Source organism: Accipiter gentilis, chromosome 30, assembly GCF_929443795.1.
Source record: "Accipiter gentilis chromosome 30, bAccGen1.1, whole genome shotgun sequence".
In the NCBI taxonomy this organism is placed as follows: domain Eukaryota; kingdom Metazoa; phylum Chordata; class Aves; order Accipitriformes; family Accipitridae; genus Astur; species Astur gentilis.
Window position 1 is genome coordinate 5364209 of NC_064909.1, and position 27427 is coordinate 5391635.

The 27427-nt window shown below is 39.3% G+C and overlaps 1 protein-coding gene across 1 annotated transcript in view; it reads left to right on the forward strand.

Annotated features, from left to right (window-relative positions):
* Positions 1 to 13717, forward strand: part of LOC126052559 (uncharacterized) — a 32299-nt gene extending 18582 nt beyond the window's left edge. The window contains exons 3-5 of the mRNA XM_049833388.1: positions 4721 to 4794; positions 5189 to 5310; positions 13575 to 13717. Of these exons, the coding sequence (XP_049689345.1) occupies positions 4721 to 4794; positions 5189 to 5310; positions 13575 to 13717 (339 nt within the window). The remainder of the gene's footprint in view (positions 1 to 4720; positions 4795 to 5188; positions 5311 to 13574) is intronic.
* The last annotated feature ends 13710 nt before the right edge of the window (positions 13718 to 27427 follow it).

Consider the following 27427-nt stretch of genomic DNA (forward strand, 5'->3'; position numbering starts at 1 on the left):
GAAGGTTTTTGTATACTAAAGATGACTTGCATCTGCAAGCTTTTCCCACCCTACTTAAAACAGTTGGTCTAAGAGAAAATACTTCCTCTTCCTGCAGTTCTTATCTTACCCTTAGACCATACTACTACAACAGCAGTAGTAGTATTACCATACTTTGTCTGTCCTGTAGGTGTAAGCAAAATAAACTTATAATGCTTTTGAGATGAATTCTTATCATGCCTTTAGACCTTTGCACTGCTATTTATCTGCAGTTGGTGCTCCTCTGGAAGTCAGTGCAGGCTCTGTGCTTGGACCTACAACTTCATAGGCTTTCCCATAACGCTGTGCCTAGAGGACAAAGACTTTTCTCCAGTTGACTCTGCAGCCCTCAGAAGTTTAGCCTGAGTTAAGTTTACTGGGTTTACTACCTGTCATAGTGAAAGCCAGATGAGTATGTTCTGCTACCACTACACTTGAGCATTTGAGGAGCTCTAAAGAGCCTTGGGGTCCTCTACTGCTTTCAAGACACTTTCTCCCCACTAAGAGGAGTGTAAATTCAGCTGCCGACCAGGGTCAGAACATGGCTCTGAGAGCTTAGCTTGTAATACCTTGGTGCTGCACCACCCTTCAGAAAGGTAGCTGTCTGCTCCAGAGGTGTGAGACCAGCGCAACCTGCACTCTGCTTTTCTTCAGAGACGCTCACCAAAAACGCTCTGGGTCTGAGGAAGCAAATCAGTATTGAGCCTTCATGCAGAAGTTGCCAGTCTAGCACCCATTTTGTAGCATAACTTTGCAAGGACTTCAGCTTTTTGCATCTATTTATTTAGTTTGACTGTTTATGTCCTTTCAAATACAACTGTCTTCTGTGTGCCCAAATGCTACAGGGGATGGTTTGGCTTTGTGAAAAGACAGGGAAAAAATGGAAATAAAGTAGCTTCCCTAAAGGCTGTTTATAAGATACACTGCTGCCTGTGGCTTGTTTCCCATGGAGGACATAATTTATCCTAGTGTTTGACATATATGACGATACAACCCCTGCTCTTTGCCAGCATGAAAAGGGAAGATGCACTCAAAGATCTACAGCCCAATTTGCATGCAGAGATTATCAACTGCTTAAGATTAAGCACATCTAACATGACTGGGACCAAACTGGATATTGCATTTTTATCCTTCTTATCATCCTTTTTATTCTTGCATGTATATACAATAGTTCACTTGAAAAACAAAACACTGAAATGAAAACAGCACACATTTTTCCTTCTGGTCTACCTGATAATAAAATTCAAGTACTTCTTTCCAAAAGATATTTTAGAAAGAGTCAAAGTTACAGTAGGAAAAGAAAGATTCAGTCTGGCCTTTTCAAGAGTACTTGGCTGGTGCCTAATTTTACTCTATTTCGGTGGGAGCAGAGCTAAGGCATCACTACAGTCCAGAGCAATTTCACACATAAGCATGGGTAGATTTCCTGGTGAACATTTAAGGGTGTTGCAGCCCTCTTCCTGTGTCCTCACTAGATTACAGGCTAAACTGTGGCCAGGTCTCTGCTCTGCTCCATACACACATTATAGGTGCAATCATCTCTGTGTAAATCCCTTTGTGGATCTGGGCCTGAGCGTTTTTGAAAATCCCACCCACATGGGACACCCGTAGGTCAAATGAAAAATTGCATAAGCTATTAACTAAAGCTATAGCTTATAAAAAGTTACCCACAAGAAAGGTACACAGGTTAGTGCTGCTCCAGGGCATCCTTAAATCACACTTCAGCAAGTTATAAAGTTATCTTTGGAGAGCAATCATACCAAGCTGTCAGCCCTATAAGGATAGATTTATGTGTCTCTGACATGTCAGTTGTCGTCTTTGTCACTTCGTTGCGGCTGTGATATTTCAGCAGGAGGTAACCACCACTATTCCCCTGCCTGAAAATCCACAGAACTTTCCTCTGTAAATATTTCTTACCCTGGGTATTTCCCCATCACGGGGCTGCATCTCTGAATTCGTCTACGTGTTTGCTTAACTCTCACTCACAGGTCAGTGCTTGTTTGTCTCAAATTTTTCTCTTTTTAATCTCTGTTTATGTAGCAGAAGGTTCATGGGCAAACCTTTTGCCCACAAAAGACTCCATAGTTCAGTGGTTTTTTACTAGCCGTATCATTTAAAGGGAGATAATTTTTTTGTTTCTGAGGAAGTAATGCAGGTCATCATTCTGCACTGGAAAAGTTACTGTCTTCATCGAGAAGGAGCCTAATCTAGTGGTTTTGTTAGTAATCTGTACTGTCAATGCAACATATTTGTTGAGATTTCTTCTAGGCTTTGCCTCATTTCTCCATGTATTCTCCGGGAATATTATTCTGCAAGTTGAAAAAATGATTTGTTCTGGCTGAGTCTAAAGTGAACAATTAGAGAATGGAAACTCATGGAGTGAGCTTAAGCAAAATTAGCTCCCGGAGAAAGAGGCCTTAATTTTCCTGAAAGGCGAGCACAGTGGCAATACCGATGCCAGGCAGCAGACTGTGTCCTGATTTCAGTTACACCAGTCTGAACCCTCACCCTAGGTTCACAGCTGTGCGCACAGAATTGGCGTTTGGTAGACAGAGGCTAGAGAGAGAATAGTGATCCAGTACAAATCTTTGGCCTAAATGATATGATATTCCTGATAGTCTTAACATTTGCACAAAATGCCCCCTGGAAACATGTTTATGGAGTTGCAAATGATATTTTGCATATTCTTTGGAGATGCACATAGGTAGTGCAATCATACTCAGCTGCAAAGTGACTATGTGAATTGAATATGACTCAGCTGCTCTCTGGGTTAGAAATGCAGGCTATTTTAGACTGCAGACAGTAAGAGAAGCTGAAGTGGGGCTGGAAAGGGGATAAAATACAAATTCCCCTCAGCACTGCCATTTTGGTATTGCTGCAGTATGCTACACAATTACCAATTTACACTGGCGTATAGTGGAGAACTGCTGCATAACAACAAATATTTTTTTATATAAACAAACACTTTCTAAAGTGTTTCTCTTTTCAGACTGTTCCACCAGAATGAATATTCAGAAGCCACTAAGGAAATGTTCTAAAAGCTGTAATGGTATCACTTTGGGAAATTCCTAGTTATTTTCTTTCTCTCATTATGGCACACCAAAACTTACTAAAGCCCCATGCCACTTTCCCCCTAATTCCATGCTTTAATTTCCTGTTGTCTCCACTGAACTTTGTTACTATTCCCTTTGGTTTACTGCTCTGATTAATCCCTTTCCCACACCTACCAACTGCCATCTCCTTCCTTGTGCTGGGGACAACTTGTTTTTACTAATCACCAGAAGACCTTTCTATTTCTCTTTGGAATTATTTTTGAAAATAACTTCTCTTCCTTTTCATCATTAACTCTCCTCAAATATTTGGTCATGATTTATTCTGCAGTTGTCTGCCTCCTTTAGACCATAAGTATTTTACAAGATAAAATATGTCTGATCTCACTGTTGCCAGTTTGCAGGGTTCAGAGCAGAACTGAGTGAGACCGAGTAAATCCACCCATGAAACTTCCCAGGATTTCATTGGTGCTCCAGTTCTTTCCTGTAGCAAACCCAAGTGCTTTTAAAAGGTTTGGTTTTATACAAACAAACAAACAAACAAACAAAAACAACAACAAAAGAGATGTACAGCATGTGACCTCCCCTAGCATACTCAGGTTCAAATTCCTGACCTGCTGTCTCTCTAACTACAGATGACTGCCAATTCACCCACAGCCTGATAGTTATCCTAGGGCAAGGTGCACTCTACAGCTCCTGCTAGAGATGATCTACTTCCTATAACAACGTATTCTTCAGAGTCATTATCTGAATTTGCATCCTCACATATTGGGTGAGCATCCCCACAACAGCACTGCGGAACTGCACTGAAAACGAGCTGCACTTTCTGATGAAAATTAATTTCGTTGAAAAATTCCCAATCAGCTCTAATTTGGAAGCCCCAGCTGAGCTTCCACTGTGAGACACATATCGTAAGAGACAGATCTTGCTGTGAAGGGCTGGCGGGTTGCAAAGACGGAGGCTGAGAAGAAAAGCACAATAGAAAGGTGAAATGGCTTCCTCAGAATCACACAATGGGTCAGCGGCAGTTTTAGGTCTTCCTAGTGCCAACCACAGTTCATGCTACCTCTCACATCCCAAGCTTACAGACAGGCTATGCTTTCCTGCGGCCATCTTTTCATTAAATAGATTATTCTTGCTCATAGATTAACGCGTGGGTGCACAAGTTCAGCAGTTTTGAACCGTACTGCTTATGAGCCATCATCCACATATATGGCACCATCAGAAACTTTGAGGTAACAGGTAACAAAGATGTCACAGTAAAATGCTAAAAAGGCAGATTCTTGTGTTCCAGAGCAGGCAAGGGGACAAGGAAAATCAAGTGTTGTTGAAACTAAAGTGTGCCGGCTGCTCTGAGCAAGGTAAGAAATATCACTCATGTTTCACAATTCAGAAAATCTGGCATAAATTGATGCATCTGAGCCTGTACAGGTTGTTAAGCCAATGTCATGGTTACAGTGTGATACCTTACTTAAAATTAAACTTCTCCCTTCAGAAGCTTCCCTATGTCCCTAAGACTTGTTGAGAATTTTTATTCTAAGAGCATTTTTTTTTTTTCTTCTGGTCTTACACTGATTAGTAGGAACAGATTAGAGACAACTTGTTGTATTTTATAAATAGTGTAACACTGTATTTTGTATATTTTTCCCAAGAGCTTTCTGAAACTAAAATTTCTCTTTGAGGACAGCTGGTCCATGCCCCTGAGGAAAAAGATGCTTATGGCAAGGTGAGGTTAATGATTTTAATTTACAGTTTTTGTGGGAATATAATTTTGCTTCTGCAGAAATCTCTGTCTCTCCATTATTTTAAAAAAGCAAAGATACATAAATAAGGCTTTACATTAGCCCAAAACACATTTAATTTTGTTTGACTAGATCATGTCAGTATGGTAATAAAATAATTGTTATTCCAAACATGCTTGGTGAACTTGAATAGCAAAGTGAAGTTTATATATTTAATCAAATCTATTCAGTAATTCTAGTGGAAGATGCAGAAGTGTTTTCCATCAATATTTCCTTGACTTTTGAAATGAATATACATTGCCCAAGTTCTCATTCTTCTGCATCCATTTTCTAGCCATATCCAAGCAATTGAATTTCTATATATGAATGTTTACATAGGTTGAAAAGGAAAAAAATCCCCACAAGGTCACATGGGCAACTCTTCTTGCTGGAAGTGCTTTTTCAGATATCTGATCAAGGGGAGGAAAAGTCTTGCATCTTTTCAAGCCATGAGTTGTCAGGTAGGTTGTAGGACCAGTTGTAATTTTCAGAACTATGTAGTATTTTTTCAGGAATATTTGGATGTATTATAAAAAGGCTGCCATTTCTCATTTTTGCCCCTATGCAACACTTCGTCCTTCCTTCTGCATGAGATTATGACTTAAAGCTTGTCTAGTTCCTTCAGAGAGTTTCAAAAGGAAAAAAAAAAAAAAAAGGTAAAAAAAAAAAAAATTTATAAAAAACCTCTCTGTGGTGCTACGTGGTTTGAAAACCAGACAGGGAACTGTGAGGTGAGACCTGCCCGTGGACTGGCATTGCACAGATATGGGAAAGCAGCAGGATAGTGTGGTGTGCTGGTTTTGGCTGGGATAGAGTTAATTTTCTTCATAGTAGCTAGTATGGGGCTATGTTTTGGATTTGTGCTGGAAACAGTGTTGATAATACAGAGATGTTTTCGTTACTGCTGAGCAGGGTTTACACAGAGTCAAGAGGCCTTTTCTGCTTCTCACCCCACCAGCGAGGAGGCTGGGGGGGCACAAGGAGTTGGGAGGGGACACAGCCGGGACAGCTGACCCCAACTGACCACAGGGATATTCCAGACCATATGATGTCATGCTCAGCATGTAAAGCTGGGGGAAGAAGAAAGAAGGGGGGACGTTCAGAGTGATGGTGTTTGTCTTCCCAAGTCACCGTTAGGCGGGATGGAGCCCGGCTTTCTGGAGATGGCTGAACACCTGCCTGCCCATGGGAAGTGGTGAATGGATTCCTTGTTTTGCTTTGCTTGCATGCGTGGCTTTTGCTTTACCTATTCAACTGTCTTTATCTCAGCCCACGAGTTTTCTCACTTTTACCCTTCTGATTTTCTCCCCCATCCCATCGGGGGGGAGTGAGCGAGCAGCTGTGTGACACTTAGTTGTCGGCTGGGGTTAAACCACGACACACGTGCTATGAATGGGAGCAGAAGCTTTGGTGAGCAGTGGAGATGCTGAGGGTCACTTGAAGAGTGTCACAGAGGTCAGATATGAAAAGAAAGGAGCTGAGGAAGAACCATCGGGAGGACATGGGAACAGAACAGGCAATTGCAAAGAGCCTGCGAGACCAAGAGGGAGTTAAGGGATCTTGCGAGGCTCCTTGCTGCTGTTTACTCAGCTACCCCTCTGGATAATGTTCTGGGAAGATGCCTGAAGGGAATTTGCAGAATGTGGTTTGTAATCTTTCTATATATTTATCACTAAACTCTGTACATTTTCTCTAAGCAACTTTCTCCAGTAGTTACCACTCAGGGACCTGGTCAGGACAGAACAATTGTGGATGAGCTTTTGGTGGGTAGTGTGGCTGGCAGAGAGGAGGTGAAGGTAGTGCCCCAGAGTTCAAGTGCGTTGTATTTGCAATTTGTATCAGGAGTGACCCTGAACCCTTCCCCCCCCTTGGAAGATTTTCTGTCCTCAGGGAACACGAATAAGAGTGGTGTCCACGAGGCAGACTTAAAAGATTTCACCAGGAAGAAAAGATGCAAATGTGAATACTCTTCTTTATTGGCTGACATTTTTTAAAGCTTTTGTTAAATAGTATGGTTTTGTTACTGCTAATACTAGAAAAACAAGCAGAACAGAAAACATAAAGTCACTCAAGAGTCATTGACTCCAGTCAAGAGTTGTTATATATTTCCTCAGATTATCTTAGTTGGAAATCTCATTTGAGATAAGACATTTTTCTTTTCAGTGGTGTGATCTTGCTAAGTTATTATAGAAATAGGGATACAATGATTTTACTGTTAACAAACCCTTGTGAAATATAACCCAACACTTGCACCATATTTAAAAATGCTGTAGAACTGCTGATGGAAGAATATCATTCTTGCTACGAGATAATGAACATCAAATAAGCTTACATAATATGGAAATTCACTTTTCACAATATATTTATTTTCAACCTCTACAGTGTATTCAGAGTACTTTGTGTAACTTCTCTGCTCTGAAAACTCCTCCATGGGCAAATTTATGTGGATCTTTTTTTTATTTTCAGGGGAAAGTGGCAGCTGAACAAAACCTGTTCTTTCAACCAAGCGGGAAAGCAACAGTATAGAGACAGAGCTGGTAGTCCTTGGGCTGTAAATCCACATCAATTCAACTAAGACCAAGCACTTGTGAATATTATATTCACAGTACTGCAGCTGAGAGTAGAAAAGGAGTCCAAACTGAAAAAAAAAAAAGTAGCAGGGTTTAACCTTTACACTTTTCACTGACCTTTAAACAGTACTTTGCATATCTGCCCTCATTAATCTGAAGCCACTTGCAAACATAAATGACATTCCTGTTTTTTTAAGTATGCCTCACATACATTATAGAATGGGTTAACAATTCAAAAGTTTGGCTCCTGTTCATTATGTCTTTATCACCTTTTTAAGTGATGTTCATCTTTCTTTGTAAACAAATTTTTATAGTTAGCAGCAACGCAAGCAATGCTTTGCATCAAAGTGCAAGACTTAGGTGATGGCCAGATGTAGATCTAAATTCTTGGAGGTGCAAACCTAGGCATTGATCAAGAGACTAAACTTTGCAGAAGTCCTGTATTAATGTAGAGCTCTATGAGGACCAGGTATTTTAATATGAATTTCCAGCACAGGTGAGTAGAAAATTTTCCACCAATACCTAATCAGACCATTATTTTTTCTCCTTCAGCTCTTCTTTCTTTCACACTATTCACATCACTGCTTTGCCTGCACTTTGTCCTTACATACCTGCCCACTACGTATCTTTACTTTGGTCTACTAAGTCTAAACTACAGGTGCAAATGACATAAAATGAATGAACAATTTCTCTTGGACAACATTTCACTGCTCTCATACTTGAAAGAATTTAATTAAACATTAAAACCATCTACTGCTTTGTATAAATAAAATAGTCTAAAATTGATGATAGGCATTTCCCCTTTTACTTCACACAATGACTGCAAAATGCCTTGCCATTCACATGGAAATTTGTCTTCTAAGTACGTCTATCCTTAGTGGGAAAATGTCATGGGCAGAACAAAAATTTATGAGAGGATGTACATGCTTAAGAACTAACTGCTATACCATGCTCTATGTTCATCATTCGGATCAAGAATTTTCAAGCTGGAATGTTACAGCAACACTGAGAGCCACTCATGCACCATTCCTTACACTCAAGATACTCTTTAGGCACAGAAATACTGGGCTTAGAAATAGCCAGGATTTCAAACAAATAATTTTGCATTGAAATGTGAAATTCCGAAAATTACTGACACAACCTTGCACAGCAGAAGCACTCAGGCTGAGTCAGTGTGAGAAACAGCATTGTAGCTTTAGAAAACTAAATGTCTGGGATTAGTTTCCCTGCATAGTTTTGCCAGGACCTGACATTGTGAAGACATTGATTCGCATAGGCTTTTAAAGAAATGGAGAATTCATAAGCAGACAGCAGACACTGAAAGGTCTTGTGATGTAGCTGGTAAAAAGCATCTGTATTTTACGTTGGATATTTATTTATTGAAAAATTTGGAAAGTGCTATCAATTTTTTTCACGTATCCTCATCTCCTGCTGTTACATTTTGGAGAATGACTAAATCTCTGGAGAAGGGTCAGATCTATAAAAATTGTCAGTTGTTAAGACAGGTTATTCAGTGAATAAATGAATCATTGTGCTGAAGTCCTTTATTGAATATTCCTGTGGCACTGCTTTAGTTAAGTATCAAGAACACAAACGTTTAACAATATTACTTTAAATTCAAAATGCCTTGAAAGGACTGAGATTGAATTTGCAAATGTAATCAAGAATAAAACATGTGCCTTGGATTACATGTCACTTTTTGGGATGTTTTGACATAACACATTTAGAAAATACTTTCCTGTGACTGAAATGATTAAACCAGACTTCAGTTATCTATGACTTAAAACAGAGCCAGTCCAGTTCTTAGTTAATTTGTTCTCTGCATCACAGTCAGCACCAGCTGACATGCTCACTTGTATATCAGTGTGGAGGCCAACTGCTTAAGGCTAAAGAGCTATTGTTTTCCTGTGCGAGTAATCCTATTAGCAGCAAGAGAATATAGGCATGGATAAATTGTGGAATGGTCAGAAGTGAAAAAATAACCTAACTTCCTTCTTATTTCTAGAGCTGTGCAGGTATTTTAGACAGACCTCTTGTGTGATGGTACCAGTATCTTCACAGCCTCCATCCTTTTACCTCCTCTCAGGGGTACCAAAATCACACCAGCTTTTCAGTATGTATTCAGACAGGCACATTCAGAAAAGTACTGGGTACATACTCAAATCCATTTGATAACTTGTCTTCATTTCCAACATACTGGTACCAAAATAACAAATATGAGGATACACAGGCAGTTACTTTTCTTTTTATCTAGGACCAAAAAGTATTTATTCAAGAAATTCAGTATAAATTAGGACCACAGAGCACTGTTCCCAAGGAGTGACCACATGCATAATGGAAAATATACACCAGAAGTTTAGTATTAAATCTACTTTTATTAGTTTTTTTTTTTTTTAGATAATTACAGCTTTTCAGTATTAAATTTCAGTATTAAATGTAGTGTTAAATTAAAAAATTAGGTTTTAATCCAAGTAAACAAATCTTACTACTGAGTTAGGCTCAAATTTGCTACTTATACTTGTGAGACTTGCAGATATCTGAGAATGGCAATGTTGGGTTTACTAAAAAAATGCCACACTTAAACTTATCCAGCAGGGCAGGTAAGACTGCTTGTTAACAGTAACTTTCTCAGAACAGCATGGTTAGTTCACTGATCAATTCACCTGCCCATTCATCTAGGCGAGGCAAATACCAGAAGCAAAAAAAAGATTATTACTTTTTGCAATGCACCTGTTCTTAGTTCATGATGGGACGATTGCAAAGATAGCTTAGTTCATGATGGGAGGATTGCGAAGATAGTGAGGGATAGCGATAAACCTGTTGTTTCACGCTTCGTGAGACATTTGGTGTAACAGGAATGGGACAGAGAAGGAATTTGGTAGTTGTGGTTATGGAATTCAGAACCTGGTTATATAGCCTGATGATGACATGGGCCTCGGTTGTCACTTGGCAGTGATTATGTATTCACTCTCTTAATTAATAATTATGGATGGGTTGACATTACATGAAGTTGCACCTTATCTGGAAAGAAAACGAATGGTGACATATCAAGGACCCAGCTACAAGGTGTTTTCTCTCTCCTTAGTGCTGGATCTCACTGTTGGTCTGTTACAGTTTTAGCTTCCTCAGATGAAACAGTAAGATGGCCAATGGCAGGTTCTCCTTCCCACAGCATCCTAGGACCGGTACCAGCTGCACGAGGTGACTGATGAGAGGTAAGGTAAGGTTAGAAAGGCACAAAGGCAACCCCAGCACCAGCTAACCATTACCCACCATTCCCGCTCAAACCCTCTGCTTCCCATAGACTATTCCCACATTCACTGCAGGACAGAGAGCAACAGCAGCCCCATTCCTTAGGCCATTGGTTAAAACACTTATGGGACCCATGCGTTTGAAAGTTCCATGTGGGAAAAGAAACTAGAGCCCAAAACACTCACACCCCAGGGAAAATGCACTGACACCGTGCAGGTGGGTACACTGGGGTGAAAAGCACCGTCACCAAATTCTGTTAGAAAACAACATCTTTCAGCACTTTTATGTTGGCCCTGATCTGATCAGCGTGGTCTGTGTGTGACGCTTCGGACACAGCCCCTTGGGTGAGGCAGATGTAGCCCTGTCCTCTGCGTAGGTCACGGTGGGAGGGAGGGGAAGGAAGAGAGCTGCCCTGCCCTGGCAAGCAGGTGGACTTCTTGATCTGCACTGTAGCGAGTACCCTGCGAATATTAAGCTTGAAAATTGAGGAGCTTTAACCTGCTTAAGTCTCTGGTGCACCTATGCCTTTATGTCCACTTCTGCAGAGATGAAGAACATAAGGCAGATACCAATAATGCTGAGGTTTGGTAACCAGTTCCTGCCTTCTCTTATGCCTCTCTGAAAAAGAATAAAAAAACCAGAAAGCAAGCAATAGTCCCACAATTTAACATAGCTATAAGACTTGACTTCACCCACTCAGAAACATTAAAACCCAAGTACATTCCAGGAAAATGGTTTCAGGAGGCAGGATTCAATACATAAAAAGCTACACAAGTAAACTTCAAACATGAAAGTACCAGATCTTAAAGCTTGGAATTTAAAACTGCAAAGCGCACAGAAATAAAACCCTTATGGAGACGCTAAAATGTCTAATTCATTATTATTTCAAAAAAGATTAAAAAATAATTTCTTAACATTAAAGTGCAATCAAGCACTGAAGAAATTATTTAAACTTTCCATAGGAAAAAAGCACACTCTAAAATGCTGCAAGGGTATTGATGGCTATTAAATATTTACTTTTCTCTCTAGCTCACACTAGAAAGAGTAATTTGTATTTGGCAGAAACTGGCTGCAATTACATTAGTCAATCCAAAAGCCCAACTTGCTCATACAAAATGCAAACAAATTAGTTAAAATGGTCTAATTAGCAGACTGTAAAAATGCAAAGCAAGGCTGGCATAAAAATGTGTGCTAGACAAGTACACTTTTACAAAACAAACAGAAAGGCAAATATGAAACAGTCTAATAAATCCTAACTAAAGGACCATAATGTAAGCCTGAATATTTAGGGATTGCATACTTTTAAGAAAAGTTTCTATGGACTCTTAAACATTTTCTTGCAATCCGCATTCAGTACATGATTAATAGCATAGCTGAAGTTCTAGTGGGATTTCAGTTCAGTGCTGTGGAGCTGTGTGAGGCCAGATTATATATACATTTTGTGGGAGTATATACACAAACACAACCCCTAGTCAAGTTAATCAGAGTGCAAGGTAGCTTTGGAGCATGCAAAGAATATAGGATGTGGCCTATGGAAGGAAGGTCAAGCCATTTCTTTACATGTTGAGTATTTGTGGTTTTTTTTCCACAATTAAGATAAATAACTGGAAGCATATGGCAATGTGGAAACAGTTAAGGTAAAAGATAATACATGTTTGTTCTTATGGGAAGTATAAACTATGGGCATTGTCTAGAAGGACTCAGCTTACTGGTTAAAAATAATCACTACGATAACTGTATTATTGTTGTCATTGATATATTAAACCAAAAAGGGCTTTACTGTCTCTTGCTTCACAACATAGCTGCAATTTTTTAATCTGTGGGTTAACTCCCTAGTTTATATACTATATATATAATAGTCCATTATGATTTGTAAGCTATCATATAAAAGAAGCTATTGTGAGGTGATGATCTGAATTTGTCTCCATATCCTTCTCACCCCACCACATGTTCTTCCATCCTTCAAAGTATCTAGCTGTCTGGAGCCACAATCTTTCTTCTTGCCACCTGACAGATGGCAGAAGGTGGGTGGCTTTGGCAAAATTAATTAGAGATGCATTGAAGAAACAATAACAATGAACACCCTCCAGCAAAAATATGATGTTATTTGGCACAAAGGACCTTTGTGCGAAAGCATTACAGCAGCAGAAATATCCTGACTACCCTAAAGAAGAGGTCACCCAATAGAAAACAATTTTTGGCAAAAGGGGAGCCGCATGGCCACAAGGTGTGGTCATTATCGCCATTACCACTTCTGACACATAACAGCTGACTCATTCAGTTATTTTCACTGACATAGCTGATTGCGCCACCTTCACTCCCCCATGCTGTCCCCAATTCTGCCGATTGCCTCACTGCGCTAAATATGTCCAGTCCACCACTCTTTCTCATGGAGAGTATTTATTTGGTGGGAGAATATCTCATGCTACAAAATATCCTTACTGGTTTCAGTGCCATTGAAGGAGTAAGGTATTTGTCAATGTAAGAACACAGTCCAGTGGAGACAGCTGAAAAATACAGGTACTTCACTGTGAAGATTAAAGAACAATGTCCTGTTATCTGTTATTTGACTTAATGCTTGACACATGGCTTTGAGAATGGTAAAAGTAACAAGCCACATCACAGAAATTAGCTTTTCCACTTTCTCACCCATCACCACATACTCTCATCTCACAAAATTTTCCATAATCTGGCAATCTTGAATCCCACAGAGCTCCCTGGGGATGACTGGATAAACCAGGGATGTTGGATGTATGAGGAAGAAAAGGAATTGCTGGCATCAAAAAGGGCAGTTAAGAGAATCAAGGTTTGAGGTATGAGGAAAGAAGTCCCACCATGTGGGAAGGTTCCATTATGTGGGAAAGAAGCTCCACTATGGTGTCCCAACACGTGTTTCTCTGCAGGTGTCATCGGTGACTGGCGGGAGATAGGATGGCTGCTTCATCTCTGCTATGACCATGCTAATACATCTAAGTGCTGTGATTGCTCCCTCTTTGCAGGAGTCACAGGACTGAAGAGCAAAATTCAACACGGCTCTCCAAGATAGTGACTGCAATGCTCGGTGTCCTGTGTTTTGCTGTTGTTGCCTCTACAGGCATTTGCAGCAAGCCTAGGTGAGTTAATCAACTTCGTGCCTGGCACACTAGTTTGTTCATTCTTCTCTATATATGCTGGCAGCTCTGTTATCCTCTAGTTGCCAAATATTAGGAAAGGCATAGATAGCTGAACTTCTACAGTTTTCCTCCTAGAGCTATTCACCCCTTGCATGCAATTCACCAGTGAGGCAGATGAGCCAGGAGGAGTATGATTCAGACTGGTGCACCTCAACCCATTTGGGCAAATCTCCTCATCTTATCGTGAAGTCCAAATCACCTTGCTGAACAGCCCAAGAGGAGATATGGCATATTCCCTACCACCTAAATCTGCTGGGAATAGCAGTGCAGTATGTATCTATAAACCAGTCTCATACATAAGTCAGCCTGCTTTCACAGAAAACTTGACACTAACTCCACTTACTGCAGTGGAAGAGATTTTCAGTGGGTTCAGTGACTTTGGTTCATGCACAGATTACATCTGGTTGCCTCCATTTTTAGTGAAAGAGGGATGGATGTGGTAAGGAGAGAAATGATACGCATATGCAGTTACTCTAGCTCTAGTAAGCCTGCATAAAGAGATGTGAGTAGTGAGGAAAGAGTTGAGACCCTGCAAGAAAGCTGAACAGGAAGAAGATGTTGGATGGGAAAGTGGATGGATGAGAAAGTGAACACAACACCACAAGGAGGGAAATTGATAGAGGCAGAAAATGGAAGCAAAAAAGACATAAGAACTATATCAAGAAATAGCGTGGAAAGAAGAAGAAAAAGCAAATGGCAAGGAAGACTAATTGCATAGTTCATTGTCTGAAACAGTGTTTGTAGCTGCAATATGACAGTACAAATCAGGCTTGATTTCATAGATAAACATGGCATGTTCATCATTGAGAAAAGCATGAGAGAAATAAGGAAGAAAGAATAAATTGTCAGTTTTCTCAAGGAAAAGAGGTTACTGCTGGAAACTCACAGGAATCTGGACTGACATCTATATTAACACAGAATTACTCAAGACAGAAAAACTAAAACTTATGTGAAGAATTAAAAAAAACCCTCTTGATATTGAGTGTCTGGGTAATAAAATAGAAGTCAATAAATCCTAGTTCAATAATGACAATGCATGTAGGGAAAACAAATACATCTACATGGTGATGAGCACTAAATTAGCTATTTCATCTCAGGAAACACAGCCTAGAGAGCCTGATAAAGATGTCAGCCCTGTGCTCAGCAGCAGCAAAAACAATTAAGAATTATTAGGAAAATACTACAGAACAAATCAGAAACTATTCTGCTGATATATAGCCTGTGGTGAACAGTCACCTCACCTCAAAAACAATATAGGGAAACCTAGAAAAATACACTGAAAGACAGAAAGAACGGTCAGCTGCATTCAACAGCTTCTGAATGATGACTGTTTAAATAAAATAAGACTTCTGTGTGGACAAGAAATGACTGAGGGCTAACACTGGGTGTTATTTCTTCAGGAGACACAGAGAAGATAAATATGAAAGATTATTAACTATTTATCACAACACAGGAACAAGCGGTACACAAGAAATTGCTGGGGAACAAACCAAATGACAGAGTATTTTTTCACAAACTGAGTAGCTGAAGTGTGAGACTCACTGCCACAAGATGTTGCAAAGGCTTAAAGATAAGTAAATTCAGAAAAGACTGGGTAAATTCGTGGAAGGCAAGCCCTGCCACAGCTATTGAGTGCAGTGTTCAGATGCAATATCTGGGTGTATAATAGTAGTAAGTGATGAACCACTGTATAGTTCCTCTGGTTTTCTGAAGACAGAATATCAGGAAATGGGGTTTTTTGGGTTTTTTTTGGTCCATTCTGAATAGTCTTTTTGATAGTCTATGCGATACGAACTAGAAGAGAAAGTACAGTGGTTTTATTTTTGTAGGGGAAACAGAGTGGCTTTAAGGGATCTTAGCTAAGCAGGATGCTGTGGGGGAAAAAGCTTGATTCTTTTTTTTCCTGAAAAGAAGGCAGCTGCTTTACCTTTGGCTCTGATGTAGCCTGGGGAACCTGCTGTACCAGGCCAGTCTCACATCATTTCACGTCCTACTTTCACAAGTCCTCTTTCCTTTGTTGGTTTCATTAATGTTATGTGACTTAGAAAAAAATTCAGTGTAAAATTACACACACATATACAGGATGGCTGAATAAACTCTTGTTCCCTAACTCTAAAACACAACATTTTTTCCTCTGGTACTGTGTGGATCAAGCAGATCTAGAGTTTGTGAAGTGAGTATAATGTATTCCAGACTCATGCTGGAATAATTTATGTTCTTGAGCCTTTGCAGATGTATACTCACTAGAGAGCTGTCTGCCTACAGGAGTTTTTACACATATTTTGTCTAAATCAACGCTCCAAATGCAACATCAAAGATCCCGTGAGTTTGTGTGGATTTGTAGCACTCCCTGGAGGACTCTATGTCTAAAACCCAATAAACATTTCACAGTTCTCAGTCAGTGAAGATTGTCATCAATTTTGATGCATGTAATATTGACTGGTTTTCTCATTTTAATTTCAGTATTATTCCACAGGTAATAAGTAATTGGAAAATAACTTCTTGCAAGTGAATGATAAAAGTGAAAATTAATCTTTCTGTACTTTGCTGCTGCTGCTTATTCATTATAAACCAATGCAGCAAAACTGAATATTCATTTATAAACAAAATGCATTTCGTATTGATTGAAAACTACAGCAAGATCTTGATATTTTATGATCAAAACAAGTAAAAAGAAGACATAAAGAAACAGTTATTTTATTTCTATATATATGTTTTTTGTGTTTGTACACCTAGTACAAGTGTCACAGGTTCAGCTGAAAATAGTTAATTCTTCATAAAAGTCATTGTTACAACCTGTAAACCTATGTGCAGATTAAAATTCCTAATTATTACTCTGAAGTCAGTTGATATAAAGGACTGGCTGAATATGGGGTCAAAATCTCAAATTTATTCCTTAATCAGCAAGATGCTTTTTCTAGAATGAAGTGACTATGAAATGTTTCTGAAAGGCTGGTCAGATTCCATCACTGCAGATGCAGAACTGCAAACATACTGATGGCATGTGTGGCCAGTGTTTACAGAGGTCTATGAATAATAAATAATCTAGATAAATAACCACAGTTAAAGCTATGCAAACAACAGAGCAAATAAATCAAGGCCTCCTGCTCATGCGTAGATAACAAACACAGCACTTCTGCATGTTTTTTATTTGTTTTGTTTGTTTGTTTTAATAGGAGACAACAGACACAATTTAATTCAACAAAACTTTTTAAGTTAGTAAGAAGTGTTTTGGAGAAGGATTACGAAGTGGATCAAACCTTCTATCAGAGACTTGGTACTCACAGTCACCAGGGGCAAGGAGGTTGCATCTTGCATATGTACGCTGCCATGCAGACCACATCAATGCACTTCTGCAGCTAGCATAAAGCAGCAGCATAGTCCAGACAGAAGATCATGTGTGAGTAGTAACATACCGTGTTGGAAGTAAAGGAAATTCAAAGGTCTATGTTAATTTATTTTTTTGCTCATGGGAATTCAATTTTTTTATTTTATATCAAATTAAATGTGTGGGTAAAAGCCATTCTTTTAAATGGATATTGTTATGTTTGATGCATTAAGGAGGAGAAGATGACAAGTATTACGCACATCATTTGTCTGTGTGATTGTCTATGTAAGCAGAATTTCATATGAAAAGAGGAAATACAGGGATTACATGTCAAGTGCCTGCTTCCTTGTGTTATCCTGTCCAGCATTACTACTGGTTCTGTGCTAACAGACTAGTTGTGAAATGGTCATTTCAGTATCTGTATAAGTGAAATACACAAATAGTTTAGCATAGAAGCAGTACCACTGTGTCGCCTACTCTGCAGGGAAGACTCTCCACACAGTGTTTTATACTTTGGTGCAGAGAAGAAGGTTTAGGGAATTCTTGCACACAGTCTGGGCAAATGAAGGCAAAGGTTTAACGTGAGACATGGCTTTCCATTTCTGTGCTGTAATTTTAAACATTAGTCAACATCTAATTACATAATGTATAGGTTTTATAATGTATTTTTAACACCAGCTAATTGAGCACTTCAGGAGTACCAATGCATTTGTTGATAAATTTACTTTAATGAGAACATACAGCTGTGCAAACGGTCAGAAGTGATGGTTTCTGCCTACTTCTAAATGCCACCTCCTTTCCAGTGAACAAAACTCCCTACAGCAGGCTGTCCTCCCCATGGCCAGAGATTGGTGTGTCCAGCTCAGGGTATGGCTGGAAGGTTGGATGGTTTTCGTCATGATGGGACATACAGAGGATTCCTGATCTTCTGCTGCAGGGCCAGTGCAGGACAGGGACAAATGACAATCCTGACACTGTGGAGGTTGTGTGCTGGCACCAAGGCTCCCTGAGACTGCAAAGGCCCTCCTGGAGGTAGGTAGGCCATTGCCTGCAGACCCCAATAGTGTTGGCGTGACAGGTTCCAGGAGAAGAGACGGCCACCAGATCAAGAATCACCCTCTCCTTTTCCCCTCTGTTTCCTACCCTTTGGTTGTAGCTTTTGGTTTACATCTAGAGACTCAGGAATATGCCTGCACAGAGCTCACCAACTGACCAGCCGTGCAGCAACTGTCCCTGCTCAAAGCTTGCACTGTAAATGGGAACAATCGGTAGCGAGTTTGAGTGAGTCCTGATCAAAACTATGTAGTTGCTGCAGGGAAAGTATTGTCTTGGAACTGGCTGGTGCCCTGGATAGGATGCCTGGGGAAGGTGCTCATCTCGGGACGCCTACCAGAGCTTCTCCTCCCAGCTTGCCACTAGGGAGATATTTCCCTTTCCTCCCCCCCCCCCCCCTTTTTTTTTTCCTCCTCTCCGTCATTGTTGATATGTGCCATCAGCTATGGAGCCTGCTAATGAATTTTCATTTGTGTGAATTTGTCTCAACATTCTTTGTGCAACACACTGATTCAAACATGCCTACTCTCTCAGAAAGTTAGAAAAGTTAGACACCACTTTTTGGCCAGAAACTGAAAGGAATTAGTAAGATTTTGGGCCAATAGATGACATCCATCTTTGTACAGAAACACTTGGATGGAAGACAGCAGGCAGCAAGATGTCACCTGGCTAGGACAATGGGTCTGAACCAAGTGCTCAAGTTGAACACTGAGCTAAGAAAAGCCTCAGCCAAAACTGAGGGCAATGCAGGGTGAGGTTCCAGTGCCCAAAAGGTCATTCTCTGGTCAACGTCCATGCCTTCAACCTAGCCCTACAAACTTTGCCACTCTTGTTGCCAGCAGCTCTGCTGCTATTGCTGCTGTTCTCAAGGGATGCAGCACTAGGGTAGCCTTTAGCAATGAAAGCAACAAATGTGCCCAAGTTGTTTTCTTTACTTAATACAGTTTTCATAATTAAGGACATAGTTATCCAAAGACTTCCAGACAGATTAAACCTGTTGAATGATTAACAACTTGCCACAATATATAGCACATACTAAGAGCTGAAAAGACATGTTCTGCCATGAAGTTGCAGGTCTGGGATCCCCAGAAATACTATCCATCACCAAAAATAAGAGCTGGAAGACTGCAGTCTGAATCACACCAGTCAATGAAAGTTTTTCCAGTAACTCCAAGCAGGATAAAATCTTGTTGATGACTCACTTTTTGTCATATCTTAGAAGTAGTGGAAAATTGATGTGCAATTCCTTGTATTCTAAATAGGCTTTAAAATACACAGTTAATAGTCTATTTCTTCTTAGATACAGGAACAACATATACACAAAAATGTCACACAGGAAATATTGTTTTAAGATATTTGAAAACATATATAGCTCTGGGATTTTTAGTCTTTTCCTTTGAAAGCGAGTATGGCAGCTTGGTGGATGAGGATGAAAAGTAAACACAGACACTCTGAGACCTAACAAATATTGCTCCCAAAAGCTACTAAAGGTACTAAATGCTTGGACAGATCATATCCCCTCTGAAGTCAAAGATAATTTTGTAAGCATCTGTCACTGGAGATTGAGAGACTCTATCCTCCACCTCTCCCCTTCTCTCCCCGTGCAGGCTGAGGGGAGGAAGCAGGGCGTTACAAATTACTGTCAATGAGTAAAAACAAAGGTCTCACTCCACAGGTATCTATTTAGTATTCAAGTTAACTCACCAGTTTGTGAGGCAATGATGCAACCTGGAATGTATGATAAAAGTGTGACACACACAAAAAATTGTTGGCATCTATTTATTAGCTTGCCCTACTCACCTGCCTGGATTCACAGTTACAGAAGGTTAAATCGCATGACACAATGCTTTTGCAGACCACTTCCTTTATTTATAGCAAATTTCACACTTGGCTACCTTATCTCCATTGGCAGAATTCCAGCTTGCCCATAACAAGCCATCTCAGGCATATCAACAAGACCTGAGCCTATATTTAACAGTGAAAAGAGTATTTTTGCAACTTTGTTCTCACATAGGAAGTCTAGGTAGTACTTTGCACGGTGATTTTTCTATTACAGTTTCCATCTGACTTCCACTCCTTGATATGTTTCAGGAGCCACCTGCAAACAAAATCAACCACTGTCATTTCTTGTGCAATCTAAATTTTCCTTTATATTTCAGAAACAGATGCTAGAGAGTGTTCCTTCTGCATAAAGCCCCAGTTTTAGGTTCTTTACTCAACTCTTTCTAGTGCTAGTGTATCTGTATCACAATAAGGTTTTTTAATTCTCCAGAGTGCTTGGTAATCATTCCAGTACCTCTGGGTGCTGTCTTTGAATTAAGACAGCTAAGACAATTTTGGTGTTACTCCAAACAGGGACTTCTTGATACAAGATTCTGTCTGAGCTCCAAACCCAAATTATGAATATGTGTTCATAATGCACACACACAACCTTGGAATCAAAGCTACATATTTGAGCCACAATCAGGGATCAAAGTCACGATGGGATTATGCATCCCAAAATATTTGTGTGGTGACTGTCAGGGACCTGCAACTAATCCTTTCCAGCACCTTACTGTTGTGCTTCATTTTAAGTGAAACCTTGCATTGTGGAATTGGAGCTGAAAGTCAATACCAGAAGCCTTAGGCTTTGGTGCCTTGTAAGTACTGTTTAACTCAGTGTTCTCCACAAACTGAACTGGCACAAAGCATGAGTATGACCTATTATGGCTAAAATAGCTCTTAGGAATTTAAGTTTCTCTTGTTTTTAATGGTCTTGTTACTGGTGCCATCAGCTCCAACCAGCTATACCCACTGCTAAGATCAAGTCTCTACCCTATCCTTCCTCTGCCTCTCTCTTGTGAAATGTTGACCATTGTGGAGTTTACTGAATATTTTTTACCAACTATTTTTACCCCAAGTTGGTGGATCAGCAACAGTTACTCCCTCAGAAATCTTGGAAGATAGGAGTCACAATACTGGGGAATCTTCTGTTCTTGAGCAATGTCAAAAGAAGAGCTTGCGTATATTTATAAAAAAAAAGAGTTAATGGCAAGGAATGTTGTCCTGTCTATGTCAAGCTAGACCACTGAAGCCCTTATTTCATCATTACAGTTTATAATTTATTTCAGAGAAGGGTCCATTCTTATTTATTCCCATTTATTCAGATGCTGGAAGGATATTTGAGGTATACTCAGACATTTTCTTTTAACCTGAAACAAAACTGTGGCCTCATTCCACAGGAATTATTTTAATTTAATACTGGAACTTAAGTGTAGGGCTCTGATTGGAATCAGGGAAGTTACATCAGGTGAAGCAGAAACAACACAGTAGGGAATCAGGCCCCTGACTGCATGAAAGTTTACTGGACAGGCCATCTGTTACTTCTTTTTCTACACTGTGAAACTTAGGAATGGACTAAGAATGGACTAAGAAGGAAATAAGTGTCTTCTCTTTACAATTTATGTGATGTAATTTTTATTGGAAAGAAAAACTTGAGTGAAATTTGGTGTTTCCAGTAGTCCTGGTTCTCTGCTCATTCTTGTATGTCCTACATGTGCAAATGTGGAGGTGAAGTCTGTCTCCTTTTAAATGGTTACATGCAGGAGCAGCTGGCTTGGACCTCATACAGTGGGGGTGTTTCATACACTGTGGTGTTAGCTGCAATGCAAATTTTTATTACACTGTTTGTTTCACTAAGCCCTTGCTTTGTGCATGCAGTGGTCAATGAAAAAAAACCCAAAACAGCCAACCTCCCAGTTTGCCCAGTGTCTCTGTGGTCAATATAACTAAATTCTAAGTAAAAGCTTCTTTTATCACCTCAGTTAGCTTGTTTACATATCATAGGCACTGCTGAGTAGTACATCTGGTTAATGATTATCTTTTACATATTGATATTAGTACCTGAAGTGGGAACATCTCATTTCCTGAATATGATTACCATTTTGAAATCTTACGCACAGGGGAAAAAAACCCAATTCTATAAATTAAACAAGAAGTTCTGAGAACTTATATCCCCCAGTTCACATCCAGATACTAATGCATCTCATTTACTTTGTTGCTATTCCCTTGAGTTATCTGTGTCATGCAGACCAGTCTTGCATGTCATGTTAACTATCCACTGAAAAAAGCCAGAAGTGTACTTGTAACAGTGCCCTAAGCTAGCATACAAGGTAGGTAGAAGAACATAAAAAATTCATCACTGTTACATTTCAAGTTGCTGGGATATTTTAATTCCAATAGGACAGAACCCATGTCAGCTAAAGATGGAGCTATAATTAAACTGATATGGCATTCACAATTGCCTCGAAACCCACCGTAGTTGTCATATGTTTCTTTTCCCCATCTTTAAACTATATGGAAATCAATTATCTCAACAAACCAGCTGTAAGGACTGTATGCCAACCACTTACACTTGAAGTGAATAAATTATTTGAAATTCATTATTGATGTGAACAACTCTCCAAGATTTAAAGCACCAGTCCATTTTCTGTGCTGAGATTCACATGGAATTTTAACAAGTTCAGCACTATCCTCCGTCATAAATTCATATAGCAAACTGTTATGCAAATAGCTAGAGTTCAGGGATTGGCGAGCCGTGCACAGAAAATTATGCTTCAGATGACAAAGTGCCCATGAGTTAATGGTTCTTTACATTTAGTGACAAATTTGTTCCTGATTTACCCCAGAGTGACAGACACAGGGTAAAAGGGGGACATTGGAGACTGAAAATACCATTTGTGTGTCAAGGATGTTAGCAACCTGGAGTGGTGATAGGCACTGGTGTCTACAGGATATGAAATTGAGTTGATGTGATGTCATTTTGGCTCTACTGTAACCTGGTTATCTCTTGCCAAGACTTCATGTATGATTAGTCAGCTTGGAGAGGACAGCAAGCCTTATCAGGCACCCTTCCTGACATTCCTGTCAACTTAAGAAATGTGGTTAAGGAATTTAAGATGAGGTGTCACATCTTCATATCAAATCCCATTGAGTCACCACCTACAAGTTTGAAGACTCCTTCTAAAAATATTAATGAAAAGGAAAAATGAAGTTTGGGCTGGATTTGACCTTGTAATGCATTTTGCATGCTACATCCCTCTAAGTTAGTGTCTTTAATATGCATACATTTTCTTTGTATACATGGAAAATAATTGTTATGCAGGCTGTGGAAAATAATATTCATTAAAACTAATGCAAAGATGTGTTCCGAGTTAGCTCACTTCTAGTCTGAGAATAAGGTAACCTTTTATGTGCCTGAGCAATTTTAAAAGAAAATCCTTGTGTAAAAAGCTTGCAATCCCATATATTTAACAAGGACTATATTTGGAATGGTTAATAGACAGATGAAAATACTAAGCATAACAATATTTTTTCATCTCTTCAAAGGAAAAGCTTGTACAATGTAATATTCACATTGTATACAGACTCTTTCAAGTTTCTTTTGAAAAGCAAGTTAGCAGCATGCTATTTTTATGCCATTACATTTGTCCAACTGCACAATTTTTTATTAATAAAAGCAGTTGCATTCTCCTCCATGCAGTGGGGCTCAGAGTTAAAATTCATTGCTAAGCCAAAAGATTCCGAATATGCAGACCAAAACACTGCATAAACAAAGCACGCTAAAGGGTCTGTCTATAGACTACCATCTGGAAGACTGAGCATGCATAAATACCCAGTTTTTCAGCCATTGACTAGTTATTCTTTCAAGTATTTCAGGGCCTGGTAAGCTCCAAAGAGTCTTCTCAGGCAGCCTACAACTGGTTCACAACCCTTTAAGAGAAGCTTACACAGTTCCAAGTCCTGACACATAAGGTACACATTCCTTTAATAACAGTTTTTACAGTTAATAATGAAAAATCTGTACTGAATAAGCAGCCCCAGGAAAAATAATTCTACATGGCACAAACATTCATGACTCCTTCATATGGAGATGATTCTGGTGCTTGCAATGCAGGTCCAGAAGACACGTAGACTTTGTAAGCACCTCCGAGAACAGGTATAGAAGACTGTAACTGGCTGCAAGAGCCCTGTTAAAAGGAACATAAAGCTATAATTACATGGTAACCTTTGCTCTTTCCATTACTGAGTAGAGAAGCAATAAACTTATTTTTATACCTTGTCTTGTTTATTTTGTTGATTTTGCCTTTCACAAACTTCAGTATTTGATTGACTAGTCCTACAAGGGCTTTTTGCTCTTCCAGTCATGTGTCTTGCCTTGAAGAACCGTCCAGCAGCTAGAAGAATTTCCCCCCAAGAAATAAATGGTAAGTTGTAGATGTTTTTGTGCACAACAAGCACAAAACTAGACAACTTCTTCTTTAGCAAACTCTCATGACTGTTTCAGAGTAGACAAAGACAAACATAATAGAAGAAATGGTTTAAGACGTCAGTTATCTTAAGCTGAGTTATAGAAACATTCAGTGATTCTGAGAGAAAACATTTACTGCTAGTGTACAGCCTTCAAACTGAAACTATGTGAAACTTTAATTGACTATAAAGATTATGAATCATCTTCTGAAAGTCTTCTCCTGTGGAATGATAATTTAATTGTGTAGATCTCTCAGTCTATAAGCAAGCAAAAGAAGAGAGCAATTAATTTATGCTTTAGACTACAGCATCATTTCCAAATTCTTCAACTTAAATAGGTCCAAGGATACCACTAGATCACTCATGCTTGGATCTGACAGCTGGGTTGATTTTAGATAAAACACCCTGCTTTTTTTGGAGATAGACATCTACCTGTTTAGATGTTGGATATTTATGTGCTAATATTTTCCTTGAAAGTGCTACTCAACTGCAACCTACCTTACAGTTCCTTGTCACCTACCACACCAATATTTCTGTCAAAGACATGGATGTGCACAAGACTGCTAACTGCCAATGCTTTGCGGTCCCACAGGCCCTGGAGCAAGACTGGGAAATAAGAGTTTCCTCACTTGTCTTACCAGTAGGACTCTAAGCATGCTTATGCCATCTACAGTTGTCAAGGGACACTATCCCACACACATCCCAAAACCTGCCACCACTTTAAAATAACCCTCTGGTAAGAATATGCATCACCCAGCTATAGAAATGTGCTGTGTTGACATATCTCTAGTTCTTAAAGCAAAACTACTCATTAGAATGGAAATTATATTTCTTAATATTTTCATTTTTAAAAGTACATTTATAGGAGGAATAAGTAGCTGATGATCAGTGCATAATGCAAGGCCAGTCTGTGGCAGCTTTGCAGGAGACAACATTAAGAGCTTATATAGACTCTAGTCTTACTCTTATTGAGGTCAATGAAAGTTTTACTACTGATGTCAATGAAAAGAAACTCAGGCCCAGAGACAGTAGCCATCGAGTCCCTGTCATTATCTCAATGATGTTGGCTTGCAGCACTTCTGACCTTGCTCTCTTTTTTAAATTTATTTGCCTTTATCATTGAACGTTTTGTTTTCTAATTCACCTCCCAAATTATTCTGAAATAGCTCTTCTACCATTAGGCCCAGTGATTGTTTATGCACTTTACTATTTCTTCCAACAGCATTCAAGTTCCAGCAAATAAATAAGTGAACAAACATATAAACATAGAAATAACAAATAGATAAATAGGATGTACTAAGCTTGATTTGTTACTGGAGTGTCAGGAGAGCTTAATTGTAGTCAATGGGAAGTATCATGATAAAAAAGAGTGCCTGCTCCAGCTGGTCTTTTGTTGATGGTCAGGGATAAAGAAAATAATTTGACCTCATTTCTAACATGCTTGCTTTTCACACTAATGAGTCAAATGTGAATGTTCACATTATATTTCACTGAGGTGAGATTAGAAGAAGGTGCCAGGAGAGGGGGCCTTCTACATAAGACAGGTGAAAAACAAGCAAGCTGGAGGAAGAATGGAAACAAATGGAAAGTTTATGGAGATAGGGAGGGAGCAATTGAAAAGGAATTCTAAAATATGTACATAGCATGTATTTGTGCCAGGGACACATACTGGAATATGACTTTCTAAATATGCAGATTTCCCCTTACCTGAATTATTTTAATTGTCAATTATTCCTTTTGAAAATGGGTGGGGGTGCCACACATCTTTACCTAAGAAGAAAAATAAGTTGTTAAACATTTTATAGTCATAAGCTGCTCTGCAAATCCCTGTAATTAGAGGGCTTTGCAGACTCCATAGGCTTTGTCATTCTAGCTCCTGCTCTTTTCTCTGGCAAAGGTTAGCCAGAGCTCTGGCAAAAGGACATTTGCTTTTTACAGATGGGAAAACAAAGAACCTCAGGCTCCTGGCCAGATCTTATTATACTGTTACCCATTCCTGACTCCTGCTTTTCTTGAACAAGGTCTTTCAAGGGTGTTTGCACCAAACCCATCCCCTCCAGGAATGTCGTCATCATGTGTGTGTCCTGCAAAACACACTAGTTTTTCCTAAACACGGTTTAGTTCTGCTATTTTTGCTGGGCCCTTGACAATGTGTCATCTTTGAAATGTCATTGCATTAACCTTTCACTATGTTTGGGGTGCCAGTGTCAACTGCAGGCGCCTCTGGAAGGACGTGCATTTGATTGGCAAAGACAGGATGATTGACACTGGGATAGTATTCTGTCAAAGCTCAAGCGTATCATTGCATGGCAAAGCTATTCTACTCAATGCCACCCAACCCCAGTATATATGCCATGTTGGTGCATTTCAACCCACTGTCAAAGACAGCTAACAACTGGTATCACTGATGTACGGTAAAAAGCAAAACTACTGGTCACTAGTGACAGAAATGGCTACAGTTAGGATAGTAAAAAAAAACAACATTTTAATTCTCTCTGTCTGTCTATCTGTATATTTATACATACATGCACACTCCCAACTAGCTGATTCTTCAGTACAAAACTCTAAGCTTTAAATAATTAATACATACCTGATTCTTTAGTCTTTATTTTTCTATCTGGAAAGTTAATGGGAGTTTTCCTAGATACCAACCCTGCAGATTAAGTCCAATTATCAGCAACTCTGATTTGGATACCTCCAAAGTTTTAAAATGTTCTAGCTTGTCAGTCTTACACTTCACTTTCTGCTTTAGAACTGAAGATATGCCTGAGAATAATTAAGAAAATGTTTAAAGAGGAGGATAATTATTCAAGTAATTTGTCTTTTAAAATTAACAATGTGCTCTTATCTATTGGCCTAAAAAGCTATGTGAATTTTTTGTACTATTCAAAGAAGTCATTCTATCACCTTCTCA